This window comes from Eptesicus fuscus, chromosome 17, assembly GCF_027574615.1.
Source record: "Eptesicus fuscus isolate TK198812 chromosome 17, DD_ASM_mEF_20220401, whole genome shotgun sequence".
NCBI classification, from domain to species: domain Eukaryota; kingdom Metazoa; phylum Chordata; class Mammalia; order Chiroptera; family Vespertilionidae; genus Eptesicus; species Eptesicus fuscus.
Genome location: NC_072489.1, coordinates 24,208,973 through 24,227,306, shown reverse-complemented (window position 1 = coordinate 24,227,306; position 18,334 = coordinate 24,208,973). Strand labels below are relative to the sequence as shown.

Genomic DNA, 18,334 nt, shown 5'->3' with positions numbered 1-18,334 from the left:
ATATTCCCTCCTTATTGGCTGTGGATGCCACCATCTTTGTGAGGGCATGATGGTCAATTAGCATATTCCCTCTTTATTAGAAAGGATTTTTAAAATATATTTTTATTGATTTCAGAGGGGAAGGGAGAGAGAGATAGAAACATCAACAATGAGAGAGAATCATTGATTGGCTGCCTCCTGCATGCCCCCTACTGAGGGCAAGCCCACAACCCAGGCACGTGCCCTTGATCGGAATTGAACCCGGGACCCTTCAGTCCATAGGCCAATGATCTATATAGAATAATGAATAAAAGTGTATGGTAGTAAAAAAAATCCAACTGCAAATTGGGCAAATGACATGGGTAAACATTTTACTGAAGAGGACACACAGATGGCAAATAAGCACACGAAAAGTTGTTCAACATCATTAGCCATCAGAGAAATATAAACTAAAATTACAATGAGATATTACTTCACAAAAAAGGGTAGCTAATATAAAAAAAGTGATGACATCAAATGCTGGCAAGAATGTGGAGAAACTGGATCATTCACACATTACTGACGAGAATGTAAAATGGTATATCCATTCTGGAAAAGATTATGTCAGTTTCTTAAAAAACTAAGCATGTGCTTACCTCATAAACTAGCAATTGCACTCTCAGGCATTTATCCCAGAAAAAAAGATGACTTATGTCAACACAAAAACCTGTATGTGAATGTTCACCAGAAGCTTTATTCATAATAGCAAAAAAAAAACAAAAAACCCAAACAACCCTGGAAACAATCTCTATGTCCTTCAACAGTGAATGATTAAACAAACTGTGGTACATCCATGCCATGAAAATATTATTATTAGAAATAATATTATTCAGCAATAAACAGGAACTATTGATGCTCACAACTTGAAGGAAACATAGGGAATTATACTGAGTAGAGAGCCAAGCTTGCAAGGTTAGATACAGTATGAGTCGATTTACATAATCTTCTTAAAATGATGAAATTAATGAGATGGAAAATTAGTGGTGGCCCAGGATTGAGATGAGAGGTGACCATGACTATAAAAGGGCAGCAAGAAGAGTACTTGTGATGAAACTATTCTGTACCTTGATTGTGTTGGTGGTCATGTGAAATCTACAGTGATGAAATAGCATACAATACAATATATACACATAAATACATGCACACACAAAGAGTACATGTAAAACTGATGAAATCTGAATAAAGTTGGCAACTATATCAATGTCAATTTCCTGGCCATGATATTGTACAATAGCTTTACAAGATGTTACAATTGGTGGAAACTTGCCCTGGCTGGTTTGGCTCAGTGGATAGAGCGTCAGCCTGCGGATCAAAGGGTCCCGAGTTCGATTCCGGTCAAAGGCACGTATCTTGGTTACAGGCTCCTTTCTGGCCCAGGCTCTGGTCGGGGCTCATGCAGGAGGCAACCAATTGATGTGTGTTTCTCTCACATCGATGTTTCTGTCTTATCCTCTCTGTTCCACTCTCCCTAAGAATCAATGGAAAAATAAAATATCCTTGGGTGAGAATTAACAAACAAGCAAACAAACAAAAAAATAAAGAGCCGTAGCTGGTTTGTATCATTGACTAGAGCGTCGGCCTGCAGACTAAAGAATCCCAGGTTTGACTCTGGCCAAGGGCACATGCCCGGGTTGCGGGCTCGATATCCCCAACCCCCAGTAAGGAGTGTGCCGGAAGCAGCCAATCAATGATTCTCTCTCATCATTGATGTTTCTATCTCTCTCTCTCCCTTCCTCTCTGAAATCAATGACAGAAATATACCGTATTTTTCAGCGTATAAGACGACTGGGCATATAAGATTTTCCTGGGTTAAAAAGTCGTTTTATACGCCGGAAAATACGGTATATTGGACTATATTGATGGGATTAGATATAATGGATTAGATATATTGGACTACCATATTTTCCGGCGTATAAAACGACTTTTTAACCCAGGAAAATCTTATATGCCCAGTCGTCTTATACGCCGGAAAATACGGTATTTAAAAAAGAAAGGAAGAATATGGTTCCTTAAATGTTAAAAAAACAACAACAAAGAAATGTGAGTGAGCCCTGGCCGGTATGATCAGTGGTTAGTGTTAGCCTGCACTGAAGGGTCACAGGTTCAATCCCCGGCCCCAGAGCATGTGCGGGAGGCAACCAATCAATGTGTATTTCTCACATTGATGTTTCTCGCTCTATTCCTCTCTGCCCCTCCTCTCCTCCCTCTAAAAATCAATGGGAAAAAGTATCTTCAGGTGAGAATTAAAGAAAAGAAAATGGGATGTGGACATCCAACTCTAACTAAACTCATTAAGAAATAAGATTTGCTTTCTTTAGCTTCCCTTGACAGAATAAATAATAACATAGATAACTATTTAACAAGGTATCTCTTGCAACACAATAGCTTAAATTGCCTGCTTTTTGGTGTACCTTTTACTGTCAGCTTGATAGATATATCCTTATGGGCAATGCAGAGAAAAGACAACTTGGTTTCTTGTTTGCAATCCCTTCTTCCAACAATCCTAGAATTAGACCCTGTGCAGCCATGCAGAGGTTTTGGTTTATAAGTGCTGCAGCAGTGGGCATAATGAACCATTTATCCAGTGGACATACGATATATCAAATGAAGTTAACTTTAATAATTGACTTGATGGCTAGTAACTAGGAAGTGGCTTTTAGAGAGATATCTAAGGTTGTAAGGGTATGTTTTTTGTTTTTTCAAAAAATATGTTTTTATTTATTTTAGAGAGAGAGGGAGGGAGAGGGATAGAAATATCAATGAGAGAGAAGTATCATCGATTTGCTGCCTCCTGCACGCCCCCTACTGGGGATCCAGCCTGCAATCCAGGCATGTGTCCTGACTGGAATCAAACCATGACCTCTTATTCCTGGGTCTATGCTCAACCACTGAGCCACACCAGCTGGTGACAGCTGTGTAAGTTTTCAAAAATACGTTTTACCCCCAGAGTAAAAGGAAATAGATTCAAATCTAATGGTAGTTATTTTGTCAAAATATTAAGTATGACTTATTTTACTCCTTACAACTTTCTCTATCTTTCAAACATCCTAAAATGAACATTTATTACTTTTATAGTCAGAAACAAATGCCCTTTTTAAAAAGTGAGATATCATTTATAAAGTTTCTTTGAGTAGCTGACACACAATTAAAAATAAGGCCATGGAAAAGGGAAAATAAAAGAGAAGTCAAATACAGAGGAGGCAATGCACTAAAGCCTATGATAGACAAGTCTATTCCTATTTCTTTCACTTTGTTTTATTTTTTAAAGGTTTTTTAAAATATATTTTTATTGATTTCAGAGAGGAAGAGAGACGGATAGAGAGATAGAAATATCAATGATGAGAGAGAATCATTGATTGGCTGCCTCCTGCACGACCCCTGCTGGGATAGAGCCCACAACCCAGGTACGTGCCCTTGACCGGAATCAAACCCAGGACCCTTCAGTCCGCAGGCCGACGTTCTATCCACTGAGCAAAACCAGCCAGGGCCCTATTTCTTTCATTTTGAATAACCTTAGAGCAGTGGTTCTCAACCTTGCTAATGTTGCGACCCTTTAATACAGTTCCTCATGTTGTGGTGACCCCCAACCATAGAATTATTTTCGTTGCTACTTCATAACTGTAATTTTGCTACTGTTAATGAATCGTAATGTCAATATCTGTGTTTTCCGATGGTCTTTAGGTTCTACAGCAGCAGCTCTCAACCTGTGGGTCGCAACCACCGCTAACAGGGTTCTCAAAATACACAAAACAATATACACACAGAAAATTCCACCCCTTTTCCCTCCTTTCCTGTATCTAACCTCCAAACAAAGACCCCAATCTGAAACACACACAGTGAAGGCAACCACACTTACTGGTTTCCTAGCATCCTTGTCAAGTTCCTTTATGTGTCTATAAGTAGATACAAACCTATGTATTGATTTTTCTCACCTGTTTTAAACGTTATTTTTTTACAAGAAAGGTAGTAAACTATATGTAGAGCCCTACATCTTTTTATCACTTAATGAGATACATATTTAATTATTAAAATGCCAAATATAAAGCTAAATAAAAGTCCTACCATGAAACATTATGCACACACATAGAGATTTAAATTTCAAGGCTGTCAGCAACACTGATGTAAAACTATATAAAGAACATGTTAATGATTTATACAACTGTAAATGAAAAATGACTTACTGGGAGTTAGCCGAGGTTGCTTGCCTATCTCCAGTAAAACATTAACCTCAGTAAGATCCTAAAAGGCTTCTTTAAAGTATGGCAACGCCAAGGTTTAGCTTCCTTATAATTAGTAGGCAAGTAAACAAGTTACCTAATTTAAATCAGGGACCTCCAATTTCAGCACAGCAGCTATTTTTAGGTGGAGTGGCTAAAAACATTAAAATAAATAAAATGCATTCCATAAATTAACAATACCATATCAATTCTCACCCCCTGTGAAATAAAGCAGTAAGAGAAAATACTAGTAATGCCCAAATAAGAAAACCCAGAAATGGCCATGTAATTTTTCCTCTGTTTGCAAATTCTATCAGGGGATGAAAAAGAAAAACATTCCATTCTCTAAGCTATAATGAAGCCTGAAATCTTGTCACCTTCAACTTCATGACTTCCTGTAAAAAATTGTTTTCAATACGGAAACTATATTTGTTAATCCGAGCCTAACGCATCTACCCTGAAGTATATTAAAAATTATGTAAATGTTTACCAAAAAGAAAATTTAAGATCTAAAACCTACTAAGTATTCTTCTTCTTCTTTTTTGTTAACCATTACCTGAGGATATTTTTCCATTGATTTTTAGAGAATGGAAAGGAAGAAGAGAGAAAGAGCAAAAAACATCTATGTGAGAGAGACACATGGAATGATTGCCTCCTCCACACGCACCAACTGGGGATCAAGCCTGCAATCAAGGTACCTGACCTTGACTGGAATAGAATCCAGGACCCTTCAGTCCATGGCCTATGCTCTATTCTCTCAGTCAAACCAGCTAGGGCAGTATTATTCATTTTTAAGCAAAGTAACCTAAGGTTGCTTACCAATGATAACAATGTTAAGAAAACATTAAAATGTCATCAAAGTGCCAAAAAGTCTTGGCAAATGAGCAAAAGACATATCCTAAGCGTCATTAGATCAGTCATGAGATTTCCTAAGTGTCATCTCCTCAGACCATGAGACCATGGAGATGTACTAGCTGTCTGAACTAAGACTAGCCCAAAACTTACAACATGACTAACAAAAAACTTTATATACTCCATTGGTATAACACAATTCTACAAATAGTTTACTGGGTCAGGTTAGCCTAGCCTTTAATCCCATACCTGCCAGTCACTAGCTGTAGATCCATAGGCAAGTGGCTTACCTCCCAAAGCTTAAATTACCTCACCTGCAAATGTAGATGATAAGGATGTTGCAAAGTTTGAAATAGATGATACAAAAGTGATTTAGACAGTGCCTGGTATGGAGCAAAAAGTTACTGATAATGGTTTTGTGTTTTCATATACCATATGTCAACGATGTTCAAGAAGCTCTAGTACTATGTAATACTTTCAACAATAAAGAACTTTTAAAATTAATAAAATATTTCCTTATACAAAAAAAAGAAGCTATAGTACTGCGGAAACAGAACTAAACATATTAATAAAGTATCATCAGTTCTTATTCTGAAGAAAAGCAGAGAAGGCAGGCAATTATAACTCAAGGATTCACATAGTGTTAATTTTTTAAAATAAAAACTATTATACTTAAAGAGGTTTCTCTGATTACAACTAATAGAATCCTTGAAATGAAGGTGTGTGAGTTAATCTGGACTTGTAGAAATTTAAAAGGCAGAGATAGATAAAAACTCTTTATAGGTGAGGAAAACGCATGAACAAAAGAATAGTGTGCAAAAATATATAGTACTTCTGGAAGTGCTAACCATAAGCAGTTAGGTATAAATAAAATATAGCATTGTGGGAGGTATAGTGGAAGGATAATAAATTTAGTGATATCCTAAATTCACTAAAAGAATAATTCACAGATTTCAGGCAGTAACAATTTATTGTACATAAAGAGTCTCTAAATAAACATTTAACAGTTTAGGATTTTAAAAACCCTTAACATTCTGCTCTGCAAAAAAAAAAAAAAAAAAAAGCAACCTGGCTTATCATTTAAAAAGACAGGACTTATTACTTCTATATCATAAACATCCTATGATATCATTAAAAATGTCTACTTATAAAGTTACACACAAAATAGATTTTAAAATTTATTATTTATTTGAAAAGATTTCTCCATTTGTTTCAATGAAATTACACAAATACTTATTTTTGTAACTTTGAAAAGTGCATACTAAATGCTTTTGTATGTTTGTTTCATGTTTTAAGACCTTATTATATAATCTGATCTACTGACTTGAAAATCATTCTAACTTTTTACTTATGATAAATACATATTACAATTGTTAAAAACTTTATTTTTCGAAGTCAAATAAGTTCTATATAATTAAATGCATTTAAAACTTACAACTATCCCTAGCCGGTTTTGGTTCAGTGGATAGAGCACTGGCCTGCGGATCAAAGGGTCCTGAGTTCAATTCCGGACAAGAGCACGTACCTTGGTTGCAAGGTTCCTTCCCTGGCCCAGGCCCTGGTTGGGCAAGTACAGGAGGCAACCAATCAATGTATTTCTCTCACATCAATATTTCTCTTGGTCTTTCCCTCTCTCTTCCACGCTCTAAAAAAAAAAAAAAATCAATGGAAAAATATCCTCGGATTAATAAAATAAATAAATAAATCTTACAACCAATTATAATCCATGTGAATAATTCCAATACATATATGGATTAAATTAACACAACACTAGTTTTGAGACTTAGAAAATGTTAATTTCACTTCTAAATCATCATATTAAAAAATAGCAACAGCATTAAGAACTCTTATCTTGACAGCACTTACTGAATTGGGGGCAAACTTGAGCTAAAATTCATAGAGATTGGGGGAAACAATAACAGAATGAAAAAGAGTCTGCTCAAAGACAGTAGACTAACAAGAGAGACACTCTTCAGAACCCTGAGACCACAAAGGCTAACTAACCACACATTGAAATAAAAGGAAAAATACCCCTCTCTTTTTACTTTTGTGTGTCTCCAAGAAAGCTGGATTGGTATGGAGTAAATGTAGCTTCTAAAGAATGTCTTGAGAGTTCTAACACAAAACAGCCCTCATATGGATTCATTCACATCACCTTGGTGATACAAAAACTTCCAAGCTCTGAAATTAAAGTGGTCTAAGACCACTCAGAACATCAGTGATGAGAGAGAATCATTGATCGGCTGCCTCCTGCATATCCCCTATTGGGGATCAAGCCCACAATTTGGGCATGTGCCCTGCCTGGGAATCAAACCGTGACCTCCTGGTTCATAGGTCAATGCTTACCACTGAGTTACACCAGCCGGACAGACATCCGAGTTGTTTCCCTCTTTTTCCCCTTCTTCAGTTGGACTATAATGAACAACTTTCTATGTGTAACATTACGCCTTTCATTTTTCTATCTGCAATCCTAGCATACTGTCTGGCTCATATAAGATGCCTGATAAACATTAACTGAACTGAATATAATTATTACTTTTCAATAATTATTTTGTAAAGATAATTTCCTAAAAGTAGAATGAATCAAAGCATATGAACTTCTTTATGGTTCTTACAACATAATGCTTTCCTCCAAAACCATGTCATTTTTATAACCCACAAGAAATAAATGAGTACTCGTTCATTACAATATTTACCAGTATTAGATTTTATCATTTGAAAAATTTAATACTTTCTATATATATAAGTTGACCTCAGAAAGTGCTTCACCTTGCAGAGAAGTCATAATTCTGACAGTATATTGTTTTTACTACCACTTCACTAGTTACAAAAGTACAAAAACTAATAATTCTAATTCTGGAAACTCAATTGTAATTATGTAAAAACTCTTTATTTCAAAATTAAATTCATAGTTGGAATTTGGCATGTCTTCATATTTTAGTAACATCTTCATATTTTAGTAACATCGTCATATTTTAGTAACATCTGGTTGAGGTCATAATGTAAACCAAGTATGGCAATATAATAGCCAGACATAAAGGCAATTTTGTGCCCAAGAACAGTGAATTCTACTTTCACCACACACACACACACACACACACACACCTAAAAGGAACATACTGATAAAGGTTTACATGTTTATGATCTGATCACAATTCCTGTTGAAACCAGAATAACCTATCTATGACGGAAAAATTGCACTGAAAAGAAGAAAAAGTCTGAGCTTCCTAAAACTCACTACAGAAATTCAGATAAATTATTGTAGATTAGCATATATAGTTGACAATAAAGAGGTAAGTTCTCTCTACATCTTTAAAATAACTCATTTGGGTAATTTTATATTTTTCCCTATGACAATTTCAGGAACTACATTTGTGTCTGATTAGAAAGAGGGCATCGATCATAAGCATTTTTATTATTTGTTTTGACTATTTGCAATGTTTCAAATTGGTTACTTCCTTTTACAACTGGCTGTTTATGCTTTCCTGTTCTTTGATTTTAGCAAAGAGTTATAATAATCAGGAAACTTGCTATAATTCCGAGTAGGGTTCTTTTACACTACCTGGAATAAATTCATCATTTTAAAATAAGCAATTAATTACTATATGAAATGGATAAGATACTGTGCTAAACTCCCAGGAATTATACAAAAACGACTAAGACATGATTCCTGTCCTCAAAGAACTTACAATCTAGTAGGGAAAGACAGACATACAAACATAAGAATAATACAAAGCAGAATGTGCTAGCTGTTAAAACAGAGGTGCAAACAAAGCTCTACAGGAGCACAGGATGGTGAGATAAATTCTGGTTGGGGTGATCTGGAAGATGGGCCAGCAGAAAAGTAGTAGAAAATTCTGCCCCTTAGAAAATACAGTAGTGTTACAACCCAGCTGGGTTAGGGTCGAAGCCCCACTCCCCACAGAAGGTTTTCCTAAAGGAGATGGAGCCAGGGCCCTAACCCAGTTAGGTAGGTAATTCGTTGATTTCAATTATGAGTGCCAACACTTTCTTTCCCTGGTATAAATAAATGTGATTTCATAAATATTTTACTTTATTAAAAAATATGAAATTTAACATTATATTAAGCAACTTACATAAAAATGTAAGTTACCTAGGCCTCCATCATCAGAATGGCCTCAGGTGGTACCCTGATCATACAGAACCAAACAAAAAATAGACACCATTTGAGCATATTATATATGTGGTGCTCCAATATATATTTTGCTATTGATATCCTGGGAAGAAAAATGAAGAGATGCCGGAGAAGTAACCTCTGCATTATACTATCCCATATTTGGTTAAAGTTTTATTTATTTTTAAATTTTAAAAATAAATTTTAGAATAGGTTAATGAGTTTACAGGATTTTTTTGTCCTGTCATGATTTCAAGAACCAGCAGGTATATAGTTAGTTTCTAATAATTTCTCAAAATAAGTAGACAAGATAATAGAACCAATATGTAATATTTAACAGGTACCACAAGAGGGTGAAACAACTAGAAAGAGGATAATAAATATAAACATATGCAAGAACATAAAAGCAAGTATCATGTGTACAAGAGTTAAAAACATTAAATTTGTAGAAAAGCGAAGAGTATTAGTTTCCATTGTATTTCATTCTATTTGACACCTAATATAGATCCCTAAAATTTCTCAAATTTGTAGATATTTTGTTTTGCTATATATGAATTTAAAAATTCTGGTTTCATAACTGCTGCTTGTAGATAACCTTAAATGAGCCTCGTTTTAATAAACAGATAGGAAAATAATAGAATCTGTCATGTACTATAAATAAATGAATGTTTGCAAAGTCTTGTAAAACTGAAAATGGTCGTTTTCTAAAGATTTTCAAGCATTCTTATTTCAATTATTTGTTCTATTAATTTTTACCACATCTTGAAACAAAGAAAGCAGGAAGAAAAAAAGACACAATCTAATTGTCTAAATTAAGGAACATGCCCCATTACATAGATTTTCTTTAAATATAAACATACAATTCAAAAAGTCTTGCTATCATAAAATTAGCTAAGCAAACCATGAAACAAATTGACAAGGTTTTTTATAATAGCTGTAATATAAAGAATGCTCATAACAATTATTATAAAAACACAAAACCCTAATAAGTAATTGAAAACAGACAATTCACAAAAAATACATTTTGCTAATAAATATGAAAAAATATTCATCACATTAAAGAAATGCAAATTAAAACAATTAAGTAGTATTTTAAAATATCAAATTAGCAGATATAAAAATGGTATAATAAGTCAATTCAATTCTGCCCTCCTTAAGTTGGAAAAATCCTCCTTTTGCATATGCTTGGGATTTAAAACAAGATGGTATAAAAATAAGTAATCAGCCCTAGCCAGTTTGGCTCAGTGGATAGAGTGTCAGCCTGCAAACTGAAAGGTCCAGTCAAGGGCACATGCCCAAGCTGTGGGCTCAATCCCCAGTGTGGGGCATGCAGGAGGCAGCCAATCAATGATTCTCTCTCTTCATTGATGTTTCTATCTCTCTCTCTCTCTCCCTTTCTCTCTAAAATCAATAAAAAATATATTAAAAAATAATAAGTAATTAATGCTTGCAGGTGAGGGGGGCAGAGGGACTAGGGTGTTAGGGTCCAGGTTAGATGAAAAGGCCCATACACTGAATGGAGACAATGGCAGAAAGTACAACGTTTAAATAATTTACGGAGCATCAGGAGATTTTTAGATTTTGGTTGTTTGCAAGTTCATACCCTCTGACCAGTAAGTCTATTGTAATTCTAAATTCTAAAATTAATCATAATTGTAGACAAAGATTTATTACAGTTATTTATAATCACACAAAAATTAAAAACAACTATAATACTAATTATTAAAAAACTAAAATATGATATGATCAAATACTATGCAGCCATTAAAAATTGTTAGTTATTGCCCTGTGAGGAGAAATGTATATAATGTAAAACATTAAGTAAAATAAAAAGGCAGGTCCTACAATGTTAATGCAGTCTTACCTAAAACTATGATTAAAAGAAAACAGAGATTTGTATTATGTTGCTTTACTTCGTTTATTAGTTTTCATATTTATTTGTGTGTGTGTGTGTGTGTGCATGCATTTGTGTTTATAATCTTTAAGGTTTTCTATATATAGGATCATATCACCTGCAACCAAATAATTTTATTGCTCCTTTCAAATTTAAATGCCTTCTCCCCCTTTTCTTGTTTAACTGCTCTGTCTAGAAATTTCAATACTATCTTGAATAGAATGTCATCCCTCTCTTGTTCCCATTCTTAGTGGAAAAGCTTCCAGCTTTTCACAATGAGTATGATGTTAACTAAGCAGAAGGATATAAAATCAACATGTAAGCCAGCAGCATTTTTATACTATAATAACAAACAATCTAAAAATAAAAATTAACAAAACTATTCCATTTACAATAGCATCAAAAGGAAAAAAAATTACGTAGGAATTAACTAAGGAGGTGAAACAGTTGTATACTGAAAATTACAAAACACTGCTAAAAGAATTTAATGACTAAGTAAATGGGAAGACATCCTGTGTTTATGGATTAGGAAGTGTAATATTGTTAACATGTCAATACTACCCAAAGGCATCTACAGTTTCAATGCAAACCCTATCAAAATCCCAACAATAGAAATAGAAAAATCCTAAAACTCATATGGGACACTAAAGGAGATGGAGCCAGGGCCCTAACCCAGTTAGGTAGGTGATTCTACCTAACAATCTTGAAAAAGAACGAAGTAGCTAAAACAATCTTGAAAAAGAACGAAGTTGGAGGACTCACATTTCATGATTTCAAAACTTTCTATAAAGCTACAGTAATCAAAACAGTGTGGTACTGCCATCAAGACAGGCATTGAGACTAATGAAAGAGAGACCTGGGAAATAAATTCTCGCATATATGTTTAAATAATTTTTGCCAAGGGTGCCAAGCCACTCAATGGAGAAAGGACAATCTTTTCTTCAACAAATAGTGCTGGGAAAACTGGATATCCATAAGCAAACAAAAGAAGTTGGACTCTTACTTAAAACCATAAACAAAAATATTTCGAAATGAGTACAGATTACATTTAGATGCAGATTACAACAGAATAATTATGAATACTGTATGTTTAAAGAAATAAAAAGAGAAGTTTAGAAATGTGTAGAAAACAAGAGTATTATTTTAAATGAGTAAGCAATAAATAAATGAGACTACATCAAACAAGATGTAGATGGCCACAGTCCGGCCTCCCTCTGTGGGAGGCAACTGGGCCAATCAGGGGAAGGCACTGCCCCCATCACCCCCCCCCCCGCCCCCCCCACCCTGCTGCCACTGCCAGCAGGCTGGCACTTGCTTCTTAATGCTGGCCCCGGCCCTCGCCAACTGGCTGATTAATATTTCTTTAATATTAATGTAAGAAAAATTTTTATTCATATATATTGCATACCTATTACATGCTAAACAATGTCAGAAAACAGGTAACAATGGTTAAACAGATGTGGCTTTTTTCCTCATACAATTAATGATCTTACTAATTTAGCATGTTTCTTTTATAAAACTGAGAATTTATTATAATCTATTTTCTTAAATGGAACATTTCCTGATACGAAGTAATTTTACCTATTATCTGAACATATAATTTCACATTAAATATCTGCTATTATTTATAATCCAAGGAAATTATATGCTATTAAATGCTTTATAAGAAGCAGTTATAAAGTATCCTCTTATCCTCTTATTATTCACCTACAAAGTTTCACTTGGCAAAGTTGTTTCAAACTGCACACAAACCAGTCAACTTTTAGTATCTTTTAATCCAATTTATGCTTCCCCTAATGCACATAATAAATTATTAGGAGACTAAATACGCTGAAAGACTACTAACAAAAAGACACATAAAGCCTTTATGTTCTCTCTTCCTCTTTTAACATGGTAGCCTCAGCAAAAAAAGAATAGGACAGAGAAGACTAAGTCCCTAATAAACTTTCTGGCTAAGGATGGGGGGATTGGTGGAGGAAGCACCTTTGTCCCCAAACCAGTCAGCTGGGCTCTTGAAACAGCAACCTGGAAGGAGATGTTTCAACCACTTGGCACAATAATGATAATGCTGTGTACAGAGCACCTCCAGACTGTTCAACGCTTCCCACTGTTCCACAGGCTGCTTGGGAACTCAATATTGACAGGAGCTGTTTCCCAAATTGCCACCCCACACTGCTTTTCTAAGGCACCTGCCATTAAGGAATTCTTTAGGGGATTAAATACCAGTGTGGTCTGTTTACCAAGTGAACCCAGCAATCCAGCAAGGTTGAAAGGTTTTGGTTACATTGAGTTTGAGGACCTAGATTCCTTGTTCAATGCCCTGAGACTCAATGAAGAGTCTCTAAATAACGGGAGAATTCGAGTGGACATCGCTGATCAAACACAAGATAAAGACAGGGATGATGGTTCTTTTGGCTGAGATCGAAATCGAGATTCTGACTAAATAGATACACACTGGAAGGCCCGTCCTGATACAGACAGCTTTGATATTTACCCACCTAGAAGAGGTGATGACAGCTTTGTAGATAAGTATCGAGATCATTATGATTGAGACCAATACTGTGATAGCTATTGGCACAGTTTTCATTATGGCCCAAGCCAGAATATGGATCCATACAGGGGCCAGGATTACTATCATGATAGAGGCAGCAGAGACTATAATAGAGGCTATGATTCCAGGATAGGCAGTGGCAGAAGAGCATTTGGTAGTGGGTACTGTAGAGATGATCACAACAGAGGAGGAGGGGACTGCTATGAAGACAAATGTGACAGATACAATGATTATTCTCGGAATGATTACAGGTGTGATAATAGTGTTCCCCCAAAGACCCAAATTGAATCTAAAGCCTTGGAACACTCCTAAAGATGATTTCTCTGCTAATACCTTCTAGTCCAGTCGAGCAGCATCTATCTTTGGAGAGGCAAAGCCTGTTGACACAGCTGCTAGACAATGAGAAGTAGAGGAGCAGCTACGGAAAGAGTGGAAGACACTGCAGTGTTAGCTGAATGAGCCTAATCTAGAACCATGGACTTGAAAGAGACACACAAGATGGCTAAATGAATAAACTCAGGAACAGGAAAAGTTAAGGATCAGAAGTAAGTCATCACAGACTGGGACCTCAGCAACATCTGGCAGAAATTCGAGAAGGAAAGAGTGTGAGAAATCTCTAGAAAATGAAACACTCAATAAGGAGGAATACTGTCACTCTCAACTTCGAAGCTTCCCAAACCTGAAAAGCCCTTAAAGGTAATGCCAGTTCCTCCACCAAAGGAGAATGCTTGGGTGAAGCAAAGTCTAACCCTCCTGCTTGATCACAGAGCTTAGACACAGAACAGCAATCCCCTACAAGTGGTGGGGGGAAAATTGTTCCAGCTCAACCAACTGAGGAAGGACCAGCAAGGAAAGCAGATGAAAATAAAGTGGATGGAGTATCCCAAAAGGCAAAAGCAGAAACTCCAGTCGTCATACAGGAGATGGAGGGAACAAAGACCACTGGAAAGAGTCAGACAGCAAAGACACAGAAAGGATCAAGACTCCCATTCTGCACCTGAGTAAATCCAGCCTCCTTCATTTCTGCAAGCAAGTGTGCTACTCTCTCCATTGATGGTGAAGATGAAAACTAGGGAGATGACAACAAACAGTCCTTTACATCTTGAGCTTTCTCAGAGGCTCCCTCCACCTGGATCATTCAAGAGCAAATGAAACTGACAAGATAAATAAAACTCCCCACCTTCGGGAGAGCTTCTTAACTTAAAAATAAATAATAAAAGATAAACCATGCAATAAAAAAATGGGCAAAGGACCTAAATAGACACTTTTTGAAAGAGGACATAGGAAGGCGGAGAGACATGTGAAAACATGCTCAAAGTCACTAAATCATTCAAGAGATGCAAATCAAAACGACAATGAGGTACCATCTCACACCTGTCAGAATGGCTACCATCAACAAATTAACAAATGACAAGTGGTGGCGAGGATGTGGAGAAAAAGGAACCCTCCTGCACTGCTGGTGGGAATGCAGACTGGTGCAGCCACTGTGGAAGACAGTATGGAGTTTCCTCAAAAAGTTAAAAATGGAACTCCCATTCGACCCAGTGATCCCACTTCTAGGACTATATCCCAAGAAACCAGAAACACCAATCAGAAAGGATGTATGTACCCCTATGTTCAGAGCAGCACAATTTATAATAGCTAAGATTTAGAAGCAGCCTAAGTGCCCATCAGCAGATGAATAGATTAAAAAACGGTGGTACATCTACACAATGGAATACTACGCTGCTAGAAAAAAGAAGGAACTTTTACCATTTGCAACAGCATGGATGGACCTGGAGAGCATTATGCTAAATGAAATAAGCCAGTTGGAGAAACATGATCTCACTCGTATGTGGGATATAATGAATGACATAAACTGATGAACAAAAATAGATCTAGAGACAAAGAAACACTGAACAGACCGTACAACCTCAGAGAGAAGGCGAGGCGGGGAGGGAGTCAATCAGGGAAAAAGGACTTGTATGCATGCATATTAGCATAACCAATGGACACGGAGACTGGGGCAGCAGTGAGGGCTTGTCCTGGGGAGTAGGAGTGGCGGGGTTAATTGGGGGAAAAGGAGACATATGTAATACTTTAAATAATGAAACAAATAAAAATAAAATAATAAAATGAAATTCTTTTGCATGTTGCCATAGCCTTTAAAGTATTGAACTAACTGGAGAACTGCCAATAGAGCCAGTGAGAAAGAGACATCTTTTAACAGAAAAGGTGTGCATTTTTATGACACATGCAGTTGCCTGTGTGATTAGTGCCTAGGGACTTCCATTTAGCAAAATGGCAATGACAGTAATGCAATGTCTTGAATCAGGTCGGGCAGTAGGGCAGGTATGAAGAAGAGCGTAAGATTCCTACCTTTAATTATTACTGTCCTAATGTAGTATATATGAATTCTCAAACATTATCTGAATAAATTCTCCATCCTTGAAAAGGTTAAAAGAAAAAGAACACACAAAGTTGTTTAACAAAATGAAAGCAGTATTTGACATTTCTGCCAGATACTTCAGAACCTCTTCAGGAATATTAATCCACTAGAGGCCTGGTGCGTGGGGTCCCTTGCACTGGTGCACGATCGGGGCCAGGGAGGGACGGTGGGAGGGCTCCAGGGTGTGTCCAGCCTGTCTCGCCCAGTCCGAATCGGGGCTGATTGGGGCCAGCTGACCGGGGAGGGACTGCAGGAGGGTGGCTAGCTGGGAAAGGAACGCGGGAGGGCTCCAGAGCATGCCTGGCCCATCTCGCCCAATCCTGATCGGCTGGACCCCAGCAGCAAGCTAACCTAACGGTCAGAGCATCTACCCCCCCTGGTGGTCAGTGTGCATCATAGCTACAGGTCAAAGGGTTGCTTAGGCTTTTATATATATACTAGTAGCCCTCGCACGAATCCGTGCACCAGTAGCTCACACTGCCCTCCAGTAGCTCTCCGCCATCTGCCCCGCCCTCCTGTAGCTCCCTCTGCCCCGCCCTTCATAGCTTGCTGCCCTGCCCCCTCCTGTAGCGCTCCACCACCCGCCTGTAGCTCACTGCCCCACCCTCCTGCTGATCCGTGACCCAGTCGTTACACTTCACGGCGTAACGATCATTTGCATATTACATCTTTATTATATAGAACTAGAAGCCCGGTGGGGTCCCTCGGCCTGGCCTGTGAGATTAGGCCGAAACCGGCTCTCCGACATCCCCTGAGGAGTCCCGGATTGCGAGAGGGCGCAGGCCAGGCCGAGGGACCCCACCGGTGCACGATTGGGGCCAGTGAGGGATGCAGGAGGTTGGCCAGCCAGGAAGGGACCATGGGAGGGCTCCAGGGCATGTCCGGCCTGTCTTGCTCAGTCCCAATAGGCTGGACCCCAGCAGCAAACTAACCTACGGGTCGGAGCATCTGCCCCCTGGTGGTCAGTGCACGTCATAGAGAGCGGTTGAGCGTTCTTAGCATATCATTAGCATATATCGCTTTGACTGGTTGAACAGATAACCGGATGACTGAACACTTAGCATATTAGGCTTTTATTATATAGGATGATCAGCAAATAATCTAAACTTACATTCAGTTCTTGTTCTTTTAAACAAAATAAAAATGCTTAATAAAACAAAAAGTGATCTTACCAATGCAGGCCACTGAATCTGCTTGCTCTTTGATCCCTGAGTCTGGCTAGGGTTGTTCCTCCTGGCCCAGATTAAGTGGTATTCCACCAAGAAGGCTGAAAAATCTTCATAAACTCTAACCCACTCTCGTTTATCCCATTCAAGATCATCAAATTCCACATACACCTATGGAAAAGAATACATAAAATTCCATAAGCAATACAGAATATGATATTTTAAAATATGTATAAGCCATGATATTGAATGAGAAGACATTACCAAATTCATTATTCAAATAAACATTTCTCTTAAAATCATTATTTAAGTAACCTATCCATAACCACATTATAACCCCTTATTATATATAAGAATATAAATCGTAAGTTTATTAAGAAGAGCAATTTACAAAATGTTGGTCAGTATAGACTGACCAATATCTATTCAAAACATACTAGAGCACTATATAGATACTGATGATTCTAGAAGCAGAGGGCGGAAAACGTTTTCTATAAAGGACCAAACAGTAAATATTTTAGGCTTTGCAAACCATATGGTCTCTGTCACAGCTACTTACTTCTGACTTTGTAGTATGAAAGCAGTCCTAGACAATATGTAAACAAATGAGCTTGGCTTTGTAACAATAAAACTTTAATACAAATACAGGCAGCAGTGCAAAGATAGTTCAAAGCAAAAAAATCAATCAATGCAATATACCACATTAACAGAATGAAGAAAACATGATTATCTTAATTGATACTGGAAAAAAAAATTTGACAAGCAACACTTTCTTGATTAAAAAACAAACAAACGTCAAACTAAGAATAGAAGGAAACAACCTTAACATAATAAAGATCATATTGAAAAACCCAAAACTAACATCATACTCAATGGTGAGAGACTGAAAGCTTTTCCTCTATACTGGGAACAAGACAAGGATGTTATATTTGGAAAACCAAAACTGACTCTTTTATAACTCACTAGTGGCCCGGTGCACAAAATTCGTGGTCAGGGTTGGGGGGACGTGTCCCTCAGCCCAGCCTGCACCCTCTCCAATCTGGGACCCCTCGGGATCGGGATCAGGCCTAAAC

The 18,334-nt window shown here is 37.1% G+C and overlaps 1 protein-coding gene and 1 pseudogene across 2 annotated transcripts in view; one reads left to right on the top strand and one right to left on the bottom strand.

Moving 5' to 3' along the window:
- Positions 1 to 18,334, bottom strand: part of JMJD1C (jumonji domain containing 1C) — a 247,142-nt gene that overhangs the window by 137,469 nt on the left and 91,339 nt on the right. For both annotated transcript variants that reach the window (XM_054729260.1, XM_028151471.2), the window contains one exon: positions 17,268 to 17,432. In XM_054729260.1, the coding sequence (XP_054585235.1) occupies positions 17,268 to 17,432 (165 nt within the window). The remainder of the gene's footprint in view (positions 1 to 17,267; positions 17,433 to 18,334) is intronic.
- On the top strand, positions 486 to 14,773 carry LOC129152078 (eukaryotic translation initiation factor 4B-like; annotated as a pseudogene).